Source organism: Corvus cornix, chromosome 7, assembly GCF_000738735.6.
Source record: "Corvus cornix cornix isolate S_Up_H32 chromosome 7, ASM73873v5, whole genome shotgun sequence".
In the NCBI taxonomy this organism is placed as follows: Eukaryota; Metazoa; Chordata; class Aves; order Passeriformes; family Corvidae; genus Corvus; species Corvus cornix.
In genome coordinates, this window is record NC_046337.1 from 34,397,078 (window position 1) to 34,422,347 (window position 25,270).

The following is a 25,270-nucleotide window of genomic DNA, read 5'->3' on the forward strand; positions in this document are numbered from 1 at the left end:
GCCCAGAAAATGATTGTGGATTTTACAAGAGCAGAGACCGCAACTGTCCAGCTGAACACACAGCAGCAGCTTTTGGATGACTACCAAACACACTGTTATTTGGGCCAGGGAAAACTGTCCTGAATCACAGTGGAGCCCCAAGTTTCCCATTTCCATCACACTGTGGATAAGCACGGAGCCACTCTGGCACAATGCCATGGGCAGTGGGAGCAGGCCTGGCCTGTGGCCATCACAGTGCCCCCTCGCCCCTGCACAAAGCACGCAGGAAGGTACCTCCCTCTTGGAGCAACAGCCTCTGAAGGAAAATAAAAGTTAAAAAGTGTTTGTGGCCTGGCTAATCCTGTAATCAAATAAACTTTTAACAGCTCTCTGGTGGTATGTAATGCTGGTAGAATTATGCCGCTTTTGTGAAAAATTGTAACTTGAATCTGCTTTTCTTCTCACATTTTGTGGATAATTCTATTATTTTCTCCACCTTGCAAGAAAAGACTTCAGTTTTTCTTTCTAATACTTCTACAAATTTTAAAGCAGCAATCGTCCAATAAAAAAATGTTGTACTGGTGTTACTTATCTTATTAAGGTATTTAACACAACAAAAAATGTCATTGGATTTAATTCTCTCATTGAAATACTTCACCATGAGCTTCCAGAGCCTTTCCCTTCAAGTAAAGTAGGTGTTCCAGATCAAGAAATCAGACTTTCAAATTACCTATTTTTGCAGGAAAGCATACACACATGAATTACGCCTTATAATGGGAGAAAGAGGAGCCTATAAATTCTATATGCAAGTTCCAAAAGACAAATTATATTCAACAATAAACATTTAGACAACAGCTAAGGAAAAATAATCAGAATAACTGAAGTTGCTCACTCAAACTGCATGTTACAAGGGGAAATAAAGAATTTTCATATTATGTTCTGTTTGACAATAACACAACCTTCAATGTTGTTTTCCAGCAAAAAAGGCCTAATTCTGTTTATTATTATTTTAAAAACCACATCTGTGCTTGCAAGTATCCTTGTGAAAAAGTGCACAATATACTCCTTTTGCAGAGGCCGTGGGAAAAAGAAGATCAAATATCTCAGTATCGTAGATACAAAAATGCTGCTAGCAAGGATTTTCTTGCTATTTTCTAAGTCCATGAGAGACTTTTCTCTCTCACAGAAGAGGTAGCAGAGTTACGTAAACAACCAAGCCACCTGCAACCTTGAAAAGTCTTGTTTATGGTATAGTAGAAAAATATTTTGACAATGGATGTTTCAGGATTTTAGCCAATCACCCCAAGGGGTGGCTGATCCTTTGTCCAATTAGACTATGAAGAAAAAAGTCTATAAAAGAGTGTGTAAAATAATTAAATAAATCAATCTTGCTGCACAATTCCTGCCTGCTGGATCTTCTCTCCTCCTCCTCCCTATGGCTGCAGGACACGGTGATATACCCTAGGGCCCAGGCCTGCGGTAATATTTGGTGCTGCCCGACGTGATCTGCACGCTGCAAAGTGTCCTGCTGCTGCGAGCCAAGCCGAATTTCTCTAGAGGTACGCTGTTCCCCTTCCCCCCCCGGGACCGGGAAGTCTGACAGGACTGACAAATGGCGAACAGTGGCTCACAAACCGATGCTGTGGTACTGGTCTGGAAAGGTGTGTTTAGTATAATGCACACCTCCATTCCTGATAACTCACTTCAGGAATTATTAGACTGGGCTACCTTAAAAGGGATTTCCATGGACAGAGATACTGCCCTGGACTTTGCCTTATGGCAGGAACTTGGCTGTGCTGTCCGACATGAGCTCCTGTCTGGGGAGCCGGCAGCGTTAGAATTATACAAAACCTGGCGTTCGTTATTTATTCTGCTGACAGACCTTGACTGTAGCAGCAGAGCTGGATCGCCTGTTTCGGTGATGAGTGACGGAGGAATGTCCGAGGGGGGCCCTGCTGACCGGGCTTCCGGGGCAAATGATGGTGGATTCGGAAAAACCCCCCTGGCTCCACAGGCAGAGCCTGCACCACCTCACCCTGCACACTCGCAGGACTCCGCGGCCTCCAGGGACCCCGCGCCGGCAGAGGCGGGGGTGTCGGGGCAGCGAGAGGGTGCACAGCCTGCCTTGCCGCTTGGCTTGGTGGCAACCACGGCTTATCCAGGGCCGCAAATTAGAGGCTCAGCGAATTGGACCCCCAGAGCGGCTCCTAGCCCGGTTGCGTATGCACCTGGATCTAACTTCTTAGCTGGCGTAGCGCCAGGCATGAATGCACCGAGACTGCCTAGGTGTGGTCCGCTGCCCTCCTTGGCGCTGGACTACTCTGTGCAGTCGCAGAACCAAGCCATCGACCTTTTAATACAGCATCTGCCTTTGCTGACAGAGTTACCGAACATATACCGAAGGGTGGAGGACCTGTTCAGCTTGCTACTGCACGGGATGCCAGAGGCATCCTGCCGTGCGGGGTGTGCCAAGCCCGTGCCACCCGCAGGAGATGCGGCTCCAAACCAGGAAACGGCGCGGCCAGCGGTGAACCCGGAAGTAGCGCTGCCGCGGGAAAACCCGGAAGCAGTGGCGGTGCCGAACGCGGCCGGGGAGCGAGAAACAGCAGCGGTTTCGGCAACGGTGCCTAGCGCTGCCGCGGTGCAAGAGACAAGCGCGGTGCTGGGCGCGGCTGTAGCCCCAGAGACGGCGGTAGCAGCTTCAGTACCGGCTCAGTCGGGACCGGCCGAGACAGAATCCCATAAAGAAGCTGCTGTTCAAACTGCGGCGCAGCCAACTGCAGTCTGTCCTGTCTGTTCTGGCTCTAGCGAACTTAGCCAAAGTGCCCCTCCCTGTCCATTTCTGTTCGCTCCCAGCACCTCAGAGTTGCCTTTGCCTGATGACTCATTGTCAGGCAGTGAGGCAGATGAGGTTCTGGCCCCAGGTCGTCAGGCGGCTGTAGCCGCGCGGCGAAGGAAAAGGCTGCACCGGTCTCGCCCCTGGACCTTTCCGGACTGCACGGTAACAGTGCGTCCAACCCACCACAGTCGCTTCTTAGAGTCAGTTAAGATGCAAGCATTGGAGGAGGGTGACTGGAGGCTATTGGAAACACCTGGAATGCCAAATAGATCTGAGGATTCTGGAGGTAACCGCGGAGCTGTTACACTTCATCCACAGGCTGTGCCAGAAGTTCAGGATGGTAGTGATTCCCCAATAGGGGAGATCCAAGCTTTCCCAGTGTATAAGGCTCTCCCAAATTCAGGGGAGCATGAGAAGCATGAGGTGATTGCTTGGAAAGTGGCCCAGGACCTGCAATCCAAGGTGGCACAATATGGGCTAGGTTCTGCTGAGGTTATGCAGATAATAAGGGTGATAAATACAGATTTGCTTGCTCCATTTGATATCAGACACTGAGGTCAAATTCTATTTCAACCTGTACAATGTACAGTTTTTGAGAAAACCTGGAGAAAGCTGGCCAACAAGGCTGCATTAGGGAATATGCAGCTCCCAGCTGCCGATCCTAGATGGACAGCAGGAATGGATGCTTTGATGGGGACTGGTCCCTTCTCTGACCCCAGTCTACAGAGTACTTTGTCCTCTAGCATCCTGCAGCAAGCTCAACAGGTCGGCATGGCTGCCCTGTTGAAAACCATAGAGTTGTCAGCGCCCAGAAAGCGATATACTGAAATAGTTCAAGGGAAATCAGAGTCATTCCTCTCTTTTGTAGAGAAAGTCACTGCTTCTCTCAAGAAGCAGGTTGAAGATGATGGGTTGAGACAGATGTTGTTAAGGCAGTTAGTGAGAGATAACGCAAATGAAGAGTGCAGAAAAATCATAGATGCCTTACCAGGGGATCCTGAGGTAACAGACATGGTTGAAGCCTGCGCTAAGGTGGGATCTGGGAATCAGAAAAGGTCTGCTTTGGCTGCGTTCCTGCAGCCTGTTCAAGCATCTTCTGGTAGTGAACCAAAGCAACCAAAACAGGTGAAAAAACGGAAGCGGCCTAAGCCGAGCCAAAAAGAAAACACACCGATCCCTCACTGCAAGAGGTGTGGCAGGCCAGGGCATTGCTCGGACTATTGTAGATCCCAGACTCATGCCGATGGTCGGCCTTTGTCGGGAAACTTCCACCAGGGTGCAAGGAGGGGGAATTGCTCTCCAATGCAGTCGCTCCCCCAGAGAGTGGCACAGGTACAGGCACAGGCCTACTCCGCCACCCTAGAGACAGCACCCAGGGATCAGACGGTTTTGACGTCCACACCACAGCCGCAGTCGTCTTAGACTCTAGCGGTATTTATAAGGCTCCCTTGGATGCATACGGACCCTTAGCCCAGGGATCCAGTGCAATGCTGGTGGGAAAACCTGATGTTGCCCATCAAGGAATCTTAGTGCACTCAGGAGTTATTGACGCTGACTTAAAGGTCAGATTTGCGCTATGGTCTCCATGCAAAAACCCCCCGTAACTATTCCTGAGAAAACCTGCTTTGCTCAATTAGTGCCTTTTAAGTCTTGTGTCCCCAGGATAGAACAACAAACTCACGGAGATAACGGCAGTGGATCTATGGGACTTCTGCCGGCCTTCTGGACTGCAGACATGTCTGATCGAAGGCCACAGATGACATGTACCCTGATCCTGCCGAACGCCCGTCCGCCCCGGACTCAGCTTTGAGGTTTGATTGATACGGGTGCTGATGTAACTATCATCTCCTTCTCTGCATGGCCTCCCTGATGCCCTTTAGCCCCGGTGGGATCGGCCATCGCAGGAGTAGGAGGAACCACACAGAGCTATTTAAGCAAACAGCCTGTGGTGGTGAAGGACCCAGAGGGGCACCCAGCTATGATTAGGCCTTATGTTACTACCACTTCCCTTAACCTTTGGGGACGGGACGTGTTGGCAGCTTGGGGGATACAGATTGGGACAAATTTTTAGCAGGGGTCACTGTGCGTAAGGGCGCGCAGTATCCTACACTGCCTTTGCGGTGGTTGATTAACACAGCAATCCGAGTCAGACTCTGCTCAGTTAGTTGAATTAAGGGCTGTTATCATGGCTTTTCAGCGATTCTCACAGGAACCTTTGAATTTGGTTACTGAAGCCGACTACAAAAAGTCGGCTTCAAAAAGCTTTGTATACAATTAATCACCTTACAATACCACAAAATTCTAATAATCCGGTTATTCTGAATCATTTTCTCTCACTGCAGTCTGCAGGCGAGAGACAACTGCCCCGGGCAAAAGCCTGAGTACGGAATTTACTCACTAACCAGTGGCAAGGCCCGCATGAGCTTATCGTTTGGGGTCGTGGGTATGCTTGCATTTCCACAGATACTGGGGTACGGTGGCTACCTTCAAAATGTGTTTGCCCTGACCTATGGCACCAGAGGCAGAACAGGCAACCTCCAAATGATGACCAGAACGCCAACCATCCAAATTGCGACCAGAATGTAGATCATCAGCCTAATGACTCTTCTGATGATGACCAAGACGTCAACCATCAGGCAGATGGTCCTTCTACAAGCAGAGACTGGGATGGTCCTTCCACAAGCCGAGACTGAACTTTAAATTTCTTGTTATGGAGTCAGATAGTTAAAGCCTTAAGGACATATTTAGAATTAATAACTGATGTAGATTTCTATTTAGGATTAATAGTAGAGTTGTTATCTTATAAAACAAAAAGGGGGAATTGTAGATACAAAAAATGCTGCTAGCAAGGATTTTCTTGCTATTTTCTAAGTCCATGAGAGACTTTTCTCTCTCACAGAAGAGGTAGCAGTTACGTAAACAACCAAGCCACCTGCAACCTTGAAAAGTCTTGTTTATGGTATAGTAGAAAATATTTTGATAATGGATGTTTCAGGATTTTAGCCAATCACCCCAAGGGGTGGCTGATCCTTTGTCCAATTAGACTATGAAGAAAAAAGTCTATAAAAGAGTGTGTAAAATAATTAAATAAATCAATCTTGCTGCACAATTCCTGCCTGCTGGATCTTCTCTCCTCCTCCTCCCTATGGCTGCGGGACACGGTGATATACCCTAAGGCCCAGGCCTGTGGTAATAAGTATTTTCCTGCTGTAACGAAGAAGGCTAATTAATGGAGCTGCCTTGGCAGCTGTCATAAAAATATTACTTCTTTTGTGTTCTTCAGAATAGGCTTACTGTGTATTTACATATTTAAAACTCTTAAGCAAATACAAGAAGACGAATTTTTTGATAAATCTAATTTTATCATGATTAATAAAACAGCCATGGGAACACACTGTTTTTCAATTATGTCTTGCCTGCAGATTAAAATAGGTAAAGTCTTAGAAAAATGTATTAAATAAAAACAGCAAAAAGCTTTCCATTTTGAGTCAAGTCTCCTTATCCTTCAGGGTTGCTTGATTTTCTTTGACCAGACACTGAAACTTTTGGAATTTCAAACTGTTTGCACACGGTGTGCAAGTAGCTCAGGAGAAGCAAAGGAAAAAGATTATTTTTTTTAATTTCCTCTAAATTATGCTAGTGAAAGCTTCCCATCCTTTTCAGTGTTTGCTTATATTGACCAGTGTTTACTTATATTCAAGCCATCCTCATTATGGTACATAAAATTAAAATTAATTTCTGCAACAATGCTATATGGTAACATTTAATGAAGCCAATCATTAGTATCTGCTGCTGCAGAAAGAAGCATTTCTATTACTAGATAAATTATAAAATACTATTTTTGAAACTTGTCCATCAGACACAAACATTTCAGATTATTTTCTAAATCATCTCCTGTAATAACAGGACAAACTCTGAAAACATTCCTAACTATTTCAGTTTTGTGCAGATCAAATGTAGATCTTTGCTTTCTAGTTTATATTCCATTCCTGGCAATTATTCCATAGATCTCGGGTTTCCCCAGTGGAAATCCCTCCCTTTCTTTTCTTAAACATATCACAGTTTTAAGTGGAGATTCTATGCTCAAACCATTACAGGAGTTTCCTTTGCAAATACCAGCCTTCTGGGGAAAGGCATTTTATTCACTCCTTCTGTTCTTCTCACTTTGTTTTGAGGCCACTGAATTCACCATAAAGGGATGTTTGACAACTGCCATGCCCTCTTCCCCAAATGAATACTTTGAAACTACAAAAGATGTCAGTACTTTGGTTGGGATTTTTTTTCCTATGAGAATTTTCAGTATATTATACAGTAGAATAATATAAAGGAAAATATCTCTATGCAGTACAACGGTAGGGTGGCAGAGATGGTCCATAACATCTCCTCAACCTTCTTTTTTATGGCGTCTCTATCAGGTTGGCAATAGATGAGAACAAAGCAGGGCACTCCACCCACATAATACAGCAGAAAGAACCAGATATTCCTCAAAGCAATCACTGAAGAGCTGCGAACCTGATCAGAGTTTTCCTTTCCATTCTCAAATGAGAAGCAATATGAGGAAAGACATCTCTTAGAAGTTTACTTACCTTATATTGTATATATTTAAGTGCTACTTCTTTTATGTTCTGTGCTTTTCTGCAACATACAGGGTTTTTGTCTCTATCATATGCTATAAGTCTCAGTGCTTGGGACAGCTGGGATATTTTACTTAGTAGTAATTTCTTGATCCTTCCATCGTTTTCCCATCAGCACAGCCACTCAACCATTCAGGCAGCCACAATATATTACAGCATCTTATTTCCACCTATCGCCGAATCATCAAAATGATACTTCAAAAGGACACAAAATATTTAAAAGGAACAACAGATGCTTGAAAATAAACAGAGGTAGTGGCAGAATGCCACACCACCATTTCACCTCAAGGCCTTGGTGAGAAGTGCATTGTGTACTGCAAATGCCGTTTTTCAGCCACTGTTTACACCTTAATATGGTCTTCCCAGCATATTACTCTTTATGAAGTTTGATTTCACTTTAGGTGTTATTTCAGAGAAAGCCTCAAAATGTACCCATACAAACTGTTTCAACTCTCAGTTCCCAAAAATGACTGACACTGATGTTTGTCTGGCCTTCTCCCCATACATGCAGCATACACTTCCAAAACTAAAAGAAGAAAAACAAAGAAAAAGAAAAAGAAAAAAAACGCGGAGCAGTGCTACTGCAATATAATCTATGTTGGCACCTACACGACCTCAAACGTTGGGTCTGAAATGCAACCGAAGTAACCCCCCAGCTTTCAGAGCCCTTACCACAACTGTACCCAGCCATCTCACTGCCACCAAGTCACTCTGGTAGCAGAATAGACCAGAACAGAGTCCTGTGTGACAGAATCCTAAGGTGGCTGCTCTGACCACAAGAACCAAAACACATTTGACATCCCAGCAACTCTACAGCTGCAACAGTGCAGCATTTGTTCACAACCTAATTGTCTTTACATCTCCATTTATATGCCCACTTCTGGGTCTTGGACTACGTCAGGGATCTTTGCATCATAGAGCAAAGAAGGTACACATGATCACCCACATGGAGTTTATATACAAAACAATGACTAAACCTGTCTTTCCAGTACCAGGTGCAATGCAGTGTCCTATTTTTTAGAGCAGAGCTCCAAGACTTGGTTTTTATTCATTTACAAAACTTCAGTCTATCAAAAATACAGTTATCTCTTAAAGCCCACAGACCGTAAAATAGCACATGTTCTTATTCAATTTAACTTGTGAAATCCCAAATCCAGTTTTACAACTGATTTTAAATGCATCCGTCATCCAGTGGGCAACATCTGCTGCACATTGCTGAGCTCTGCTTCCACTGTACAGGAAGGGAGTCTGTCACTACCGATGCCAGCTTTGGAACTTGGTTTGTTTTTGATTAGAAGGTGGTCTTGGCCAAACACAGCCAAGTGGCCTGTACACAAGTAAAACTAGCTGTGGCAGTGCAAAGCAAAGCCCAGCAACAACCCAGTCACGCACAAAACTTTTCACTAGCCCTCCCTGCAAAGCTGTCTTCTCATCTAGCTCCCACTGCCATGAAAACAATGATAAGGGGATTAAATAACAGATGTCTCACTGCTTTTCTCTCCCCACCTTTAAAATGTAACTATCTGGCCTGATTTACATTTTAAAAAAAGCATCCTTGTTTGCCACCATATAGTACGTCTGGTGATGTCAACAGTTTCAGGCAAGTCTGTGATTTAAAGATCAAGGGGAACTCAATGCAGCGTTTGAAGGGGAAAAGAATTCTCCCTTTCAAATGAATATAAAATATAAACTCTTTTAGACTGACATAAATTTAATTAAACCCTGCAATAGGTTAAAACATCATAACATCACAAATATCCGCACTGGGTGTCCAGGGCTGTCTGGCATATTTAGGCTACTGTGCATCATTTATTACTCTTTGACCTCTCTTTTCAGGAGCATCCAGATATGTGCTATGGTTCTCAGCCTGTGGGAATGCCAGGACTATTGAACAGTATGGGACCAAAAAACCAACACTGTGGGAAAGAAGGCACTGGAATAGGGAGACATCATAGCAAGAAAACCCAACCCAATAAACAGAACAGTCCATAAAGGAAAAAGTGAAAAATTTCAATGTAGAAGGGAAATAACTACTGCAGGTCCTATGATGTCGTGGCCGGTGAACATACACTACAAGGACAGAGAGTTTTCAGTAAGACAAGTCCCTAGTACCACAAGAACCATTTCATGTTAGGGTGACCAGAAAGGCTTCTCCCAGGATGCATTGTTCTGCGATGGTAATCTATCCCAGTTTGGACTTCACGGTTGGCTGTTAGCCTCTACCTTTTGTCACTCCCCACCCCTCATCACTCCCCCAGAGCTTCCCCATTGGTCCCCATTCCCTAGTCCTACCTTTTCCCCGACCCTAGATAAAACTGTGAGTTTCAGGATCATGCTCGTATTTGCCTCTGCCACCTTCGACAGTGTAGCAGCAATAAATGCTCCTGGCGGAACGCACGCAAATGCCCTTCTCAACTCTTTGCTACCGACTGTATTACTGAACCCACCTCTGCTTCTGTGGGGGCACGCGGGACCCCACGGAGCTGGGTAGGGACAGTATTACTATGATAAGGAATTATTTCAGTAGAAAAATGCACCACAAGGGTTAATTTGAGAGAATGGGTATGGTACAATGTAGTGAGCAGCTGGTACGACATCATAGCTCATTACCTACCAAGGCTAACACAAACACCTCGCACCTGGTCCTCAGTCATTTTGGGCAGAGTTTACAGTTCTGCTATTAACACTGGATCTGCTGCAACCCACTTCTTAAAAAGTACCATTAGCCAAAGTCCTACATTTCCAGCCCTACCGACAGCAAGACCAGCTCAGGGGAGAAGCCACCTTCTGCAGCCCTTGAAAGGCAGATGCTCTCCTTAAAGGGAAGTACATGTTCAAGTTGGGGACAACAGAGAGCAGACACTTTACTAATGTGTGGGGACAGCAGGGCATGGCTGTAACTCTGGATTAATCAGGGTTCAGCTCTCCTCCATCCTTGTCTTACTCTGATATCCAGAACAACATCTTGCTACAAATAATTATGCTGCCTAACCTAGGCAGCCTCCCTTGCAGCACACACACAGTTCCTGCTGCAGCATGAATAGTTTTATAGCAAGGACACTTAGCTTCAGCATCCACTTAAGCCACATTAAAACTTAAGCCCCAATTTCAAGCATCACAAACATTTCTCAGCCTTGCTGCAACTCCACAGACTCCACTCGACAACTCTTTGCACATACTAAGATTTTCACAGGGCTGAATTAAAAAAGGGGAAGCTCTGCTTTAGGAGCGAAACATCTTCAATTTCAGTAAGAAAAACAGTAAATAAATGCCCTGGGACAGATCAGAACACACCCTAAATACTGATAAAGTTTGGGGCTTGCTGCCCTCAGTGACATTCTGTCCTGAATTAGCTGCTGAAATCCAAACTGATTTTATTCTCTGTTCTTTTGGCGCAGAGACAGTTCTGACAGCCCATTAATGTTGCCTTGTTTATCTCTTCGTCATGACTTCTCATCTGGACAAATACTATTTTTGGTTCTTTTTAATTGTGTATGCAGTTTTCATTACCACCAGAAGGCACTTCAGAAGGATTAACAATAATTTCTGTACTCATTTGATGGACACTCTGCTTTGCTCTCCACTCTGTTTAGAAACGAGAAAAAAAGTACTGATTAATGATCATCAACTAACCACCAGGCTTCTCACAGGAATTGTATTATTGTCTCATTTACAACAATATTTATACCCTTAAACCCAACTGGCTTCATGGATTATGGCTCCAAGAAAATCAGAATAACAGAGGCCCAAAGAAAATTACCTATCTCCTTGGACAGTAAATCTTCTCACAAACTTGGGATGTATATTTGGCACAGTTCTGTCAGTCCTAGTCAAGAACATCAAAATCTAAAAATATGTTTATCAGCAGAATATATGTTCACCTGTGCGGACACACAGTTTATTTAAGGTATCAGTAATATTCTAAAGGACTGTAAATCTAAGCATTCAGTAGTTCTATAGGGCATTCTTGTAAGAAACACCCTAATATTTTCAGACTTTTACCCAGTATGGAGGAAGAAACCTGTCATTCAGTCAGCCTTAAATAATGATCTTTAAACATGTAAGCAGCATGTCTGGCTTTATAGTGGCAGCAATAATATACTTGGGATTTCAGCCTTTTAGAACATATTTAATTGTGCAAGCAAACACAAAATCCTAAAGCCAATGAGTTCCACTCATTGTTCATTATTTCCTACACAAACCTCACCCATAGTACAAAGGCAGTGAAACAAAGCTACCATAGCTGAACTAAGCAATTAATAGCAGGAAAGAAGCAGCAAAACAGAAACAGCAATACAGCAAATGAAGGATTATTTCATGCAAATGCAATTCATTTAGTATCATGACACTAAAAAATTATGTTTTGTTTACCATTCACAGACCACTTCTACTGGCTGTAGTATACTGGTTTTTTTGTATCTTAATATAGTAATAGTATTATATTTAGTATCTTAATATATCAATGGAAATAAACTTAGCATCCTGTTGAGAGAAGATTAGTGGTATGCAACAACTCGCCAAGTATGAAAATAAAATGCTATCAGACAATTTTTTTCATACCAGACATGTCATGGAGCTACAGATGAAATCAGGACCTCATCTGAGTCATGCTGCATCAGAAATACTGTAAGAACTTCTGAAGACTTTCTGATTTAAAGACACCAAACACACCCCTGATCTCTTAAGGGGAGCAGCACAGCTCCCAGCTGTTCCTGCAGGGAGGACAGAGAGGTGAAGGTTGAGATTCCAATACACAAGCACCTCCCAAACCTCCCAATTCCTCCTCCCACACAAGCAAATCACACACCACAGCTGCTGTCTGGGTCAATACGCAAATACTACATATTTGGGAAACTCCAAAGTATGTATTTTTGATACTGACCAAAGCAATGTTAGCAGGATAGGAAAGAGACCACAGGGGAGAACTAATTAAACATCTCTACCCAGACACAGATGTTTTGTTCATTTTCTTGTTGGTTTAGCTGGCTTTGGTTTGCTTCTTCAATGTTTCTTTGTCTGTGTGTGATCCACCTACTAAATAAAAATGCAAAAGACTTACCAACCCTCACTGTATAGTAATAACACTGGGACAGTAGATACAAACAAACATTTTACTCCCCAAGAACATACTATTAGTGAAAAGTAAAGTGGTCCTAGCTCAATTCCTGTAGTTTAAGCAAACAGCCCCTGAGTTGTTAAACAACATACTGCCTTATAGGCAATGGTGCCTGTAAGACCTCTAAAACAAAGTTTAGATTTCCTACTCCATCTCCCTTTCTCATTCACCAAGACAGATGGAAAGCAAATGTATCTAGAGAATTATCATTATGATCCTTCTCCAAGACAGAGAAGCAACAAGATTTGTTCAGGAAATACATTATGGTAGATTTTCTCACACTCCATTTTGCAGTACATGTGAAGCTTTCAGCACCAGAGAAATTATACTGATTAATTTTGTCTGATCAGAACCTACCAGATAAAATTTCAGAGGTCAGTGAAATTCTGCTGTTAGAGTGATGGTTACACAAATACGAAGTTCATATATTCCCAAGCCATACACATTTGCTAAGGGATACTGTGCAGGGCTCAGAGAGCCCAAGCCCAGTAATGCACTGGAATGAAGAGATCACTGTGAAAGCAAGAAATCTTACTAATAGTCTGATATTAGCCACAAATGATAGGTGCTGTTTATCTCAAACACTTTTTAAGAGCTTATGAAAGATGTTTTCAATAATTAAAGAAACATATTTTTTAGTCTAAGCATTTCCATAGCAGATTCCCAAGGTGGTACTGAGATGCAAACCAGAAGCTGGTGTTGCTCCTGTTTTTCTCCCAGGTTCATTCACTTTCCACACTCCACCTCATAAAAGTCAGTCTTAACCAGGCAGAAGACATTTAACCTTGGCACAAGTAATAACAACAGCCAGCAGCTTGAACTTAGTAAAAACATTTGTCACCCACAGACTAGCTGGAGCAGGAAAAATGCAACCTACAATCAGTGGGCACATTCTGATACTCAGAGAGAATAGCTGCTGTGCAGAATCAGCTGGTTTGACCATGAATTGTCCATGGGTCATGTGGTTGTTCAGCAGCTGAATTGTTAAGTGTTGTGAACAAAACCACCCTCTTCCTATCTTTGCTATGAACTTCCGATGACCCATTTGGGCCTCTGTGCCCTCTCTCTTCAGGAAAAACAATACAGCTCCTTCTCTGTCACTTAAAATAGACTCTTTGCCGGGCCAGGAACATCACATAGAAGAGTTCCTTTTAATAAGCAGCTAGTGTATACAAATATAGGAGTGGAAAAAACTAGTCTGCTTTGGAAAGCTAGTTTTGTATATCCACTGATGTTCCTTTGCTGTTCTTCGCAACTCCACCATATCTACACGAAATTATTGTTCAACAGCTTACAGCAAATCCTCCAAACCAGAACGCCAGCAGAGCATGAGCTGATATGGGAGAAGGACTTGCACACCTGCTTTACTGTATCTGTAACACTCAAAGTCAATGCTAGAACTCAACCCATAGGTCACACAAGAGCTGACTACTCTCAAGCACATCTGATCCTCCTCATCAGTTTCCATTCAAGAGGCCACAGTCGTCACACAGATCTAGAATCACAGAATGACACAGGCTGGAGGAGCCTCTTGAGGTCTCTTGTCTATGCATCTGTCTCAAGCAGTTCACCCAGACCTCATCCAATTGAGCTTCAAAATATCTCCAGGACTGAAGAGTCTACAACCACCCAGAGTCTCTGTTCCAATGTTTGACCACCTTCATGATACAAAAGTTTTTCTTGTATCTACCTGGAATTTACCTGTTTCAACTTGTATCCTTTGCCCTGGCTCCTTCATCCTGCACTTCAAGAAGAGTTTGGCAGCACCTAATACCCTCTCTACCCACAAGGTAGCTAAAGGCAGCATTGAAACTCCTCCATAACCTCCCCTCTTGGCAGATGGAAGAAAAACATTTCCAGATGGAAGAAAAACATTTCCCTCTGTGTTTCTCCTCAAACCTTGTTGTTCCCTTAATCACCCATTGGACTAATTCCAGTACACAACAATGTTGTTTTTACACTGGAGAACCTCAAACTGGCCATACTATGCCCTACTCATACTTAGCTGTGATTCCAGAGCTCACCTGTCTGAAGGGTGGATTGTAGCACTTTTCAGCTAAAAAACAATGCACCTGTGTGCAACTGAGACAGGAAAGCACTACAATTCTGCAGAGTGGCACTCCCAAAATCAGATGTAAGATAAGATGCTTACCAGAAATTCTGATTTACTTTGTCAAACCTTTGCTCTTAACTTACTTTGCAGTGAGACCTCTGTTCCCATTATGTTTTGGAGATTCAACGCTTTTCCTCTGTCTGGAAAGCAAGAAACACGATGATGCGATGTATTACATCTGAACAAAAGTATTTTATGGCTACAACTCCAGCTTAGAGCTAAATCTTACTAGGAAATAGCACAGTGGCTCCCAATGACACATTATACCACTGTTACGGCATTTCCCAGAAATGCAGTGGCACATGTGGAGTTCACGTCTATCCACCGCTGCTTGCTGTGACAGACTGTATTTCTCACACAAAAAGGAGCAATCATTTGAACTCTCAGTGATCAGACTCCCTACCAAGAAGAAAACATACTAAAACTTCACTGAATGACTCAGAAAACTGAGCCTGAGTGAAAGAGAAAACCCTCACTAGCTTCTGAAAACAAACTTGAGTCTCTGTGCAGCAAAAGTGTCTCAATGGCTGGAGAGGTTGGTCTAGTGGAGGGGTTTCCAGCCACTGGGAGCTGGCAGAAGGGGGTTTTACCCCTCGCATGCCGACACAAAGAAGCCCGGAGGTCAACACTGAAACCCCTCTGGAAGGCAGCACTCAGTGCCCAACACACAATGAAAATGGGTTAGAGCTCCTCACCCAAAAGGGGCTATATCTTCCTGTTGCTTTTAAGCAGGCACGCAGGCAAAGGCAAAGAAGTAAAGAGAGGGAACTCTCCGTATGTGTTCCACGCAGGCTTATTCCCCATGAAAAGACAGGGACAAAGAGGCCAATTGCTGGGAGGGTCTAGGGATCTTACACTGGGTACAGAATAGTTGGGGAAAGGGATCTGAGCCAATGGGATAGAGACAAGCAGGTGGGATTGACAGGAAGGGAACCAATGGGAACAACACATAGGAGGGACTCAGGGAAGGATCCAATGGGGCGTCGAGGAACAAGGAACTTTCTAGAACTAATACATATAAAGAAGGAAGATGAATATACATAACTTCATACATAAAACAAGACGACAAAATATTAACCCATCAGGGGAAAACATGCAAAAGGCAAAACAAGAGAATCATGGGTTCTCACCATGACTGCAAAGTTACATGCTAAACTTGGGTCGATAACCACCACAGCTGGTTGTCTGAGTTCTCCTCAGGACAAAGAGTAGCTGCAGCCACCTGCACCGCTACAGTCTAGTGTCATGCAATCCATTTAGTTAAATAAAATTCTGTAAAAGGAACACATTTTAGATATTTATGATCCCTCATCTGAAGTGACTGGAATCCTCTAAAAATAAAGGATGTAATTAAGCAGCCAGGATATCTTTAAGCAAATCACTGTCATCTTTTGGTCAGAGAGTGAAATCTAAGAACTCCATCTAATTCTATCAGACTTTTCAGGACAACCACTCAAACCTGCACACACAAACTATGCAGCTGCTGCCAGCAAGCATCTCATCTCCGGCACAGACGCAAGTCAAGGCTAAATCTGCAAAGACCTAGTAACAAGAGAGGGTACAAAACTACAGGAAAAATTCCTAACCTGCCAGTAAGAAATTAAATGACCCATCCAGTTATAAATTACCACAGGTCTACAGCAGCAGAGAACGCCCTTGATGGTCACATGGCCCATGTAATCCTAGCCAGCAAGGGCAAAGCCCTGAAAGTACTCTGTCTACAAAACAAAGGAACACATCTTCCTGCAATTATAGGTTGGACCAAACGATTTTGTTTTCAATTCACCCACTCATCCCCACCAGTTTCTCCAAGTCTTTTAAACTCCCTTCCCAAGATGTCACAAAACTGCAAAGGGACCAAGCATTAGCTAAGGTGTCCACTTGCAGGTGCTGCTAGTGCCTCTGATCACAAGCAGTTCCAAAGGCTCAAATGCAAACACTTACCCTAAACAGAGAGCTGCTTTTAAACTGCAAGAAAGATTTTAAAAAAATAAACACAAATCTGGCCTTCCCATACTGCCTACAAAAGAAAATGCATTGGTAGCTCTCCAGTTACTACTCCCCAGCCACCATAAACACACTATCTCCTACTGGGGCTGCCTCCCCACAAGCTGTCAATCCAGCTACTTACAGGAATATGTTGAACCAAGCTAAGGTAGCACAGTTACTCAGATCACCAGACTGGGAGAGAGAGCCTGCAGCACAGTTGTCTCAGCCAGGAACGGGCATCAGTGGCTGAAGCAGTAACCTCTGCCACAAGCACAAGAGCTCCAAGAAGTGGACAAACAAAAAAATATTATTTTGGGAGGTATTACCGCACTGCCTATCTGCAATAGCTTTCCCTAGGCCTCACTCACTGTGCTGCTTCACCCAACCCTCATGCAAATAGCCTGCATGAAATTCCATGATGGTGCAATCCAGCTGCTGAGAGACAGAAAGCTGGGTAACAAGATCCATTATCCACACAGCTGGCCTCTTCAGTGGTAGCATCAGCAAAGATGCAAAGGTCTGAATGGTCACACGCCTCAAACGGAAACATATGCTCGCCCTCCAGGAATTGATTCAGTTATTGATGGAAAAATATTTGTGCATGAATTCATTAAATGCTATTTCTCCATCTTTGAGGCCTGATGAATAATGCAAACAAGGATTCACAACTTATTCAAAAACAGCAAAACAAACACTAAGATCTGTTATTTAGAGAGGATTGTTTCAGCAACTCCACCCCAAAGTGCTAGGCTGGAGTCTCCAGGTCTGCCTCTCCATAGGGCAGTATCTCAAGTGTCGCACTGAAGCTGCATGTTTACTACTCCTGTTCCTCTGTGCTTCTAAGACTATTCATTCAGCTTCCAGAACAGGACAAAAATTCATTTTCAAAACAGAGACACGTAAACTAACTCTTCATATTAAATTCTTTTTTTTTTTTTTCCCTTCAGGAAACTGTGCATGCAGTATGCCAGACACTATTGCTGATTTGCCAAATAAATTCACTCAAAGAGAGAATTATTGCAAAGCAGACTGGAATGACTTCCTGAAAATCACTTGGGTTTCATGCAAGGCATTGGTTCTATTGAAGGCAAAGGAAGAAGGGGGAATGGAAGGCGTGCAGAAACACAATGGAGTCACGGCTTCCCAGAGCAATCCACTCCTTTTTAAAGCACTCCAGTGGAACCAGAATGGCTCTTTCCAAAGCACACTGCAGGGATCACGATCTGTATCCATAAACATGCATCCATATGGCACTGTCGCAGCATGCTGTGTGACGAAGAAGCTAGCCCTCACTAACAGCCATGGCATGCAGGGACACAACCTTAAACATACCTGTGTCTCTAGAGGGGCAGACAGATGCGTGCCAGGACTTACCAACACGACCCAGGAGCCTCACTTCCCAGCACTTCCAGCAGAGCTAGAATTTGGAGACACACAGATTGTTTGCAACTACAGGAAGGCTAAGCATGCTTTATGAAAACAACAACAACAAAACAAAACAGGCATTTTAAAAAGTAAAATTTCAAGTGGCAACAGCAAAACTGAATTTCACCTTTTGAGATGGCAGTTCTCACCACAGAGATCCAACCCCAGATGACAGACTGCTAGGAATCTTTTTATCTGATATAATCTAAATATAACAATTTTTTTTTTGTTATGATATGGTTAAAGAAATCTACTCAGGGGAATATATCTGAAGCCAACTTTCAATTGGCAAATTTTTCTTTTTTCTTTAATTGCCAAGTTACTATTATCCTGTAATCCCTAAAGATACTAAAAGCCCTTATGATGGAAACACAGTCTTAACCACCAAAAAAAAGAATTCTGATACTTGAGCACACTCAGTTTTTTTGGTTGACACCAGATGTCAAAGTAGTTGTAATTCCTGATTTTCTAAAGTTGCGTATCCTTTGTCAGAAAAACTACTTGTCTCCAAGAACAAAACAAAAGCTCCTGTGTTAGCTGGTCTTCACCACTACAGCCACCTGATCCAGGAGACAAACCATGACTTTTCTGGTTTTAGACACTGAATCAAATTTATTAAAAAGAACTCCATTTAGAGCAGCAAAACCCATTTCTACAGAATGCTTATTTTCATGGTGATAGCAGAGATGAGAACTGGGGGTGAAAAAAGAGAAGGAGTCATTGCAAGCTCATTAGATAACGTGAACATAATGAAAATACACTGAAGATAAATTTAATGAGCATTAGGAAAAGTAAACTGAGCAACAAGTTCACATGTTCTCTTTCTCTCAAAACAAAAACTTAACTATGACCACTAAAGCCTTTTTCCTCATTCCATCTCATGAGCTGAAATAATTACACACTTTTTGAAGAGGAACGTTGTTCCTGTACTCAAGACCTAAGAGTTTTTATCTTCTTTGGTCTTACTTAAACTGCATGGAGGGAATGAGGACATCAACATCAAGGCCAAAGTCCTCTGGCACAACTGGGAGGAGGACAACAGGTTCCTCAGCCAGGTGGCACCTGGGCAGCCTGAATGTCTACCTCAAACAGCTCCATGCAGTCACCTACCCAGACACTGAGCTGCTCAGAAAGGGAACATTTGACTTAGATTACATATGAGGGAACAAATTGCATGGGCAGTAGCCAGCCGCCATGAGCTGCACATGATTTAATGGGCCTGTGTAAAAAGAAATTCAGGACTTGTATGCATCCCAATTCCCACTACATTTCACTCAGATCCTTTTGAAAATACCAGCCTTATAGGTTTTGGCCCCTACATCCACACCTGCAAGCATGTGGAATGCAACAGATCACTTCAGAGAAGAGCCAAACACTTGTACTCATTTTCTTTGAGGATCTAGATTTTTCAGACTAGCAGGAAAGATGCCCTGCTCTAAAGCTGTTCTACAATCTGAACTATACAAACTGTTGTTGACATCAGAGATCCAATGAACTTGGAGATGTATCACCTTATGATATGACATATCACAAAAGAGTAGAAATTTTTGGTTTGAAAGACAAGTAACATTAACAAAAATATCTCCTGCAGCATTAATTATAATGAGAAGAACAAAGAAGAGCAAGGAAACTGGGAGCAAGCCACATTATCTATGAGGCACCGTGTCAGCACAGTAGTTTTACTCCATAGTGAGTGCTGAGGAGTTTTGGGCCCATCTCTCCCTGACAGAGGTTCAAAAAAGTAAAGTCAAGTCGTTACATATCAGTACATCATAGAAAGCTGCTAAAGAAATGCACAAAAGGAGCTTGCTACTCTCGGAAGGAAGCTGAGAGTCTCAGCTGTACCTCTGTTCCAATCAGCCACTCCATGAACTTTTCTCACAAGAGAATGTTTTCTGAAAAAATAAATACATCCTTTGATTAAGTAAATTGTGAGGACTTAATCTGCAATTCCACAATCGCCAAGGGACTCAAGGACCAATCTCTTTGGTGTTTCATCTACAGTAATTTAATAACTTACATTTTAAGACCAACGGCTTACAATGAAGATACCAAGACAAATCTTGACTATATTATTCACCCTAGTGCCACTAACTGAAAGGCACTACTAGGCCAATTTAAGCAAACAAGACCTAGAAGTCCCAATACCTGCTTCAATGATTAGTACAACAGGCTGGTTTTGCTGCTGGGATCAACAGCTCCATAGCTAACAGCTTCCACCAGCAAGCAGGTTCAGGTCAGGCTTGCGAAAAGAGGCAAAACCAAGTATGTTCCTCCATTCACATTCCAATTTGCTAAAAGTCACTACACAATTTAAATCCCTGCTCTTACAGAGACATGCAATATAAGGTGAGCCTCACGGATTCCCACATTTCTGCTATTCTAAACACTGTGTCCTCCGCTCCATTTGGGGCTAGATTTTTTAGTTTGTTTTCTTCCAATATCTCCTTCCTTTGATTGCTTGGAACTGAGTTGGTCATTACTATTTCAAATAATGTTGCCCCAGCTCTGCAGCATCTCAGAGCACTGAACAGCAAAGCACTCTTTTAATGTAGAGTGCACTTGATAACAAGATTAATAAAAACTACACAGCATCTTTAGAGGGCCATCTTATATCAGCCTAGCAAGAGGACCAGAATGGAGAGCAACCAAACAGTTCTATGAGTCCTGGCAGTTCTAAGCCTCTTCTCCTATGAATCAAAGTGAACAGCCATAGACAGTCTCTACTTCCAGGCCACACTGTGCACTGCCAAATATTTAAAAAGTCACTGTCCTCTTTTAAAGAATTCAAAATTATCTGAACATTACTTACACATCTGTCATAATTAATTTTCTACACATAGAATCTCTTGATAAAAAGAATCTTCTTTAGATTTGGTTACCTAAATAAAACATTATGTTGGGCAGATCAATATACTGTTGTAAAGCAAATGGTTTATGTAGGCTGGTGACAAGCATCCCTCACCATATAAGGCGTAAATATAAGTGTGAAAATTAATTTCTCTCCAACCACTACAAGAAATAAGGTTTTATCAAGGATGAAAAAAGCAGCGTAACTGCTAAAAACTTTTGAGATTTGCCTCTGTGGAAAATTATGGATGTTTGTGCTAATTTTCAAGTTTTCTACCTATAGATCATTAAATATAAGGCAAAAAATATTTAGTTTACAGGTGAAAGGGTGCAACTTCAATGCTTTGATGCAGATACCTGAGCACTCTTTTCACAGCAACTGTGAGTATGAGTAATTCAGCTGGAAATTGTGAGAAAGTGATGAATGACTTGTAGAGTTCTCCAACTGGTTTTCTATGCATATGCTCCAGTTGATAAAATACAACTTATGTAACTAGGACAAGGCAATTGAGCAATAAAGACAGCACAGGAAATGCCATTTCTGCCGTTAACCAAAATACTTATGTGGCATTTACATTCTCAGAGAACCACTGGGAAAGTCTGTTCCTTTTTTTCTTCCTTTCTTGAGAACAGAAGCACAAGTGTTTATAAAGTCAGTAACACCTCCTTTTTTTCTCCACCCACATGGATTTGGCAGCATATCCCAGTATTTTGTGATGTCATCTTTGAAAAACCTACATTGCATTGCTCAAGGCCTCAAGAAAACCAAAATAATTGAATGACACGCTGATTTGAGACCTGCCCTTTTCTCCTGTATGTGCCCTGCACTCAAAGAGACTTGGTTCCCCCCCTGAACCTGGCCCCAATTCAGCTGCTGACTGGAGCTGGCTTATGGGATTAATATTCATGATACAAACTAATGAACATTTATGAATCAGAAGTCTGTATAGGCACCTGGACAATGCACGGTGTTATCACCAATGCATGTGGGAACAGCATTAGGGCTTTAAGAACCTGCACCAAAATAATACTCTTGAGATCAAAACCATGAAGGAAATAACAAATCACCCAGACATCTTTGGAGGACAGAGGGACTATGAAGTGCTGTTTCTCCTAAAAGGCAGCACTCCCCTGCCTGCCCACACTAGTTCAGGAGGCAGGGCAGAGGAGGTGGCTGCCACTTCTATAAGCATTCACTGGCAACTGTCAGTCCAACCAAAGGGACAAAGACGCACACAACAAAGACACACAACCACCTACTTCAGACATAACAGCGGAGTCTAGGACCACAGAACACAGACAAAATGCTCAGTTCAAGCATTCCTTTCCTCTGTAGATCCCTTGGCATCAACATAGTTCTCCCTTCATATTTAGGAGCCAGTTTCAGAGCAGACTGAAACCTGCCTTTTTTATAATATACCTAAAATTTTGAAATTTATACCCACAGATTCTCTCCTAACAGAGGCTGTTCTGAGCAAAGGATGAGTTTTGCCCCAAAGGCTTGACAGCTCTGACGACAGTGCCACAGCAGGGTATGCACTGTTTAAAGAGCAGGAAAGGGAATAACCACACTTCAGGTGCTAACCGTGCAACAGTCAACAAGCACAGACTCCCTGTTATCCCTAATGAACAGGCTGGGACCTCACAGGCATGCACTGATGCCACAAGATATCTGTTTTTTGCTAAAGGAGAATGGCCTCAACCAAAACTGGAAAAAAACCACCCAAAACCAGATTTTGTCTTTGACTGGAAAATGCCAAAATGAAACTTTGATACAGTAACTAAAAAATCCCTAACGTCTAACAATTCGTAATTCAGGCGCAGATTTCACTTATACCTAAAAAGTAAATACTGATTGGTGGTGTTTAAGCAGGTGACCTTCCAGTAGCACATCAAGATTTATAAAGCATGCTAGCTGTTTTACTGGAAAATAACTCTCAAAATAAGATTTCCGGAGATTACAGTCCAGGCTTAACTGTTGTCCTATCAAGTCTGTAGAATACCATACAAAGAAAGAGTGAATAGAAACGTTGGTTACCTTTGAAACACTGCAGTTTCAGACCCAGCACAAACTAATCTCTCTCTCTCTGCTCCTTGAATGAGTATGGGGAATTACAAGGTAGAATTGGGTTGTGAGCTGTAAAACCTGCCAGCAGAGGCACACGGCAGAACAAAGGAGCACATGGCGGTACGGAGAGGCTTGTCTCCACCGGACCCTGGGGGGAGGAAGTGAAACACGGCAGACCCCTATGGAGAGGAGCCTGCCGGGAGCTGACAGATGAGTGAACAGCGAGTGATCACCCCATAGAAGGACATTGAGAAAGTGTTGCTGATGTGGCAACATGGGATAGGTCACGCCATATAAGGAAATACTGTGCCTTGGAAAAGTGTATAAAACCAACTCACTCCTTTGAATAAGTGATTCAGATTCCTTGCCGGTCTGGGTCTGTTATTCAATCGCAGACAAATGAGTACAGAACAAAACTCACATGAATGCTCACCTGCATGCATATTCACAGATCTATGTTTTTAGATTAATTTGCCAACTTATGTTCGTGGTCCAAACAGGTAGGATGTCTCCCTCATCCTTCCCAAAAGTCACCATACAATACATGAAATAATGTACAAGTGACACTGAAGGATCTGCACTTTCTTCCTTTAAAAAAAACATCTAAAGCTGGCAGGCCACTGATTTTGTTATCGGTTACACTTGCTCTGCAAGGAATCCCTTCATAAATCCCAATACATCAGTAATTAAGCCATAATTTTTAGCAAGGTCTCTATGCTGCTCACTTGTAGGACAGTCTAGAAAATTACAGAAAGAACATTAACAATCATATCCAAGTTACTACTGTCCTTCTCACAAGCTTTGTAGAGAATAAATGAAAGCTATTGGTTTGTTACCAAATGGGTGCTGCACTAACTTTACCAACTGAATATAAAGCAGCCTTTAATTCTTATGAGGATTTTAGGTAAAGAGTGTCTCAGTAGGAGACAACAACTTCCCACAATATTTAATCTGCCTTTGGAAACTCTTTCAATGGAAGATGATAATACATGTTTCTTTTCAGTGAATCAAACAGGCTCTAGATTACACATCACCATTTTCTATCCTTTATTCCTGCTCTCCTATTGAATTCATAGTGAAATCCCGGACTCGATCTGCTATCCAGGGCCCTTGGTAAAATCGTGCATGACAGCTCCCTTCCTTAAGGAGAGTAAAGCTGGCAATCATGAAGAAGGGGCAGTCAATAACTAACTCATGTAAGCACAAGTTAACTATTGGGAGACAGCAAATGTTAGTTCAGACAGAAGATGTTGATTACAAAGCCTGAGAAGCCGAATTCACCCTAATCTTGTCAAGATAGAGGGGACAAGGATCATCTCAGAGACTGCTGAATCATTCCTCAAAGGACTACACATGCCCAGGGAGAAAGGTGAAAAGTTCATGAGAGGATGACTACTGGTCTTCATCAGAGAAGACCCCCGAGGAAGAGGAGAGGTCTTCCTCAGCGCGACCACCAGGAAACACAGCGCATGCGTGACCCGTATGCTAATGACTTCCGAGAAATAATTTGTATAACCACACCTGTCCCAAGGAATGTGATGAATATTCATAACTTAACCCTTAATACTGTGTTGTAGGGAGCACCGGTGTGTGTGTTTGGAGGAGCGATCCCCACACACCCGGCGCGCCGAATAAAGCAAATACCCACTTCTCTGACTCTGTCTCTCAAGTGTCTCCTGGCCCGGTTGTGGCATGATTCAATCAAGAAACTGAGCCTCACAACCAGACCTGACATCAGCCTCTCCTGCAACAGGAAGTAGAACACAGAACCTTCCCTTTCACAGAACAAGAAACAAAACCTATTTATTCCATCTAAGGTTCTCACACTTATGATTCATGCAACCAAGCAACTGAGGGAAAAGGACTAAGGGGCATACTTACCAATATATACTGTAGAAATCATCTCAGCTTGGCAAGTAGGGCAAAACAGGAATCTAATAAGATTATTTAATAGTTCTTTTCTTGTCAGTTGATCATAAAGATTGTTATAATATGAATGTTCATATTTCAAAAGACATGTACAGGTTATTCTATCATTCTTTACATTTTAGAGTTTTCTACTGAACTGAGAGAGATTACATATACTTTATTACACACCGTATTTCTCACAGACTATCCACAGATGTTCTTTACAATTTGTTTCCTCGGCATAGCACTACATTATTCTTATTGTGTAAGTCATTGCTGTCGTATGAAAAGCTTCCTATTTATAGTTTTTCTGTATGTGCAGGAGCTATAGCCCTGGCATGTGAATGTA

At 42.7% G+C, this 25,270-nt stretch overlaps 1 protein-coding gene across 31 annotated transcripts in view; it reads right to left on the bottom strand.

Annotated features, from left to right (window-relative positions):
• Window positions 1-25,270, bottom strand: part of MAP2 (microtubule associated protein 2) — a 241,516-nt gene that overhangs the window by 198,218 nt on the left and 18,028 nt on the right. For 26 of the 31 annotated variants that reach the window (XM_039555191.1, XM_039555190.1, XM_039555203.1 and 23 more), the window contains exon 2: window positions 18,003-18,087. The exons of 4 other annotated variants lie outside the window; for them this stretch is intronic. Coding sequence is in view for 11 of the 27 variants with exons in the window: in XM_019286248.3 (XP_019141793.3) it covers window positions 18,003-18,087 (85 nt within the window). In the remaining 16 variants the exon portion in view is untranslated. Of the gene's footprint in view, window positions 1-12,012; window positions 12,040-18,002; window positions 18,088-25,270 lie in introns of those variants that run through there. One more of the 31 variants, XM_019286266.2, reaches the window with a different exon arrangement.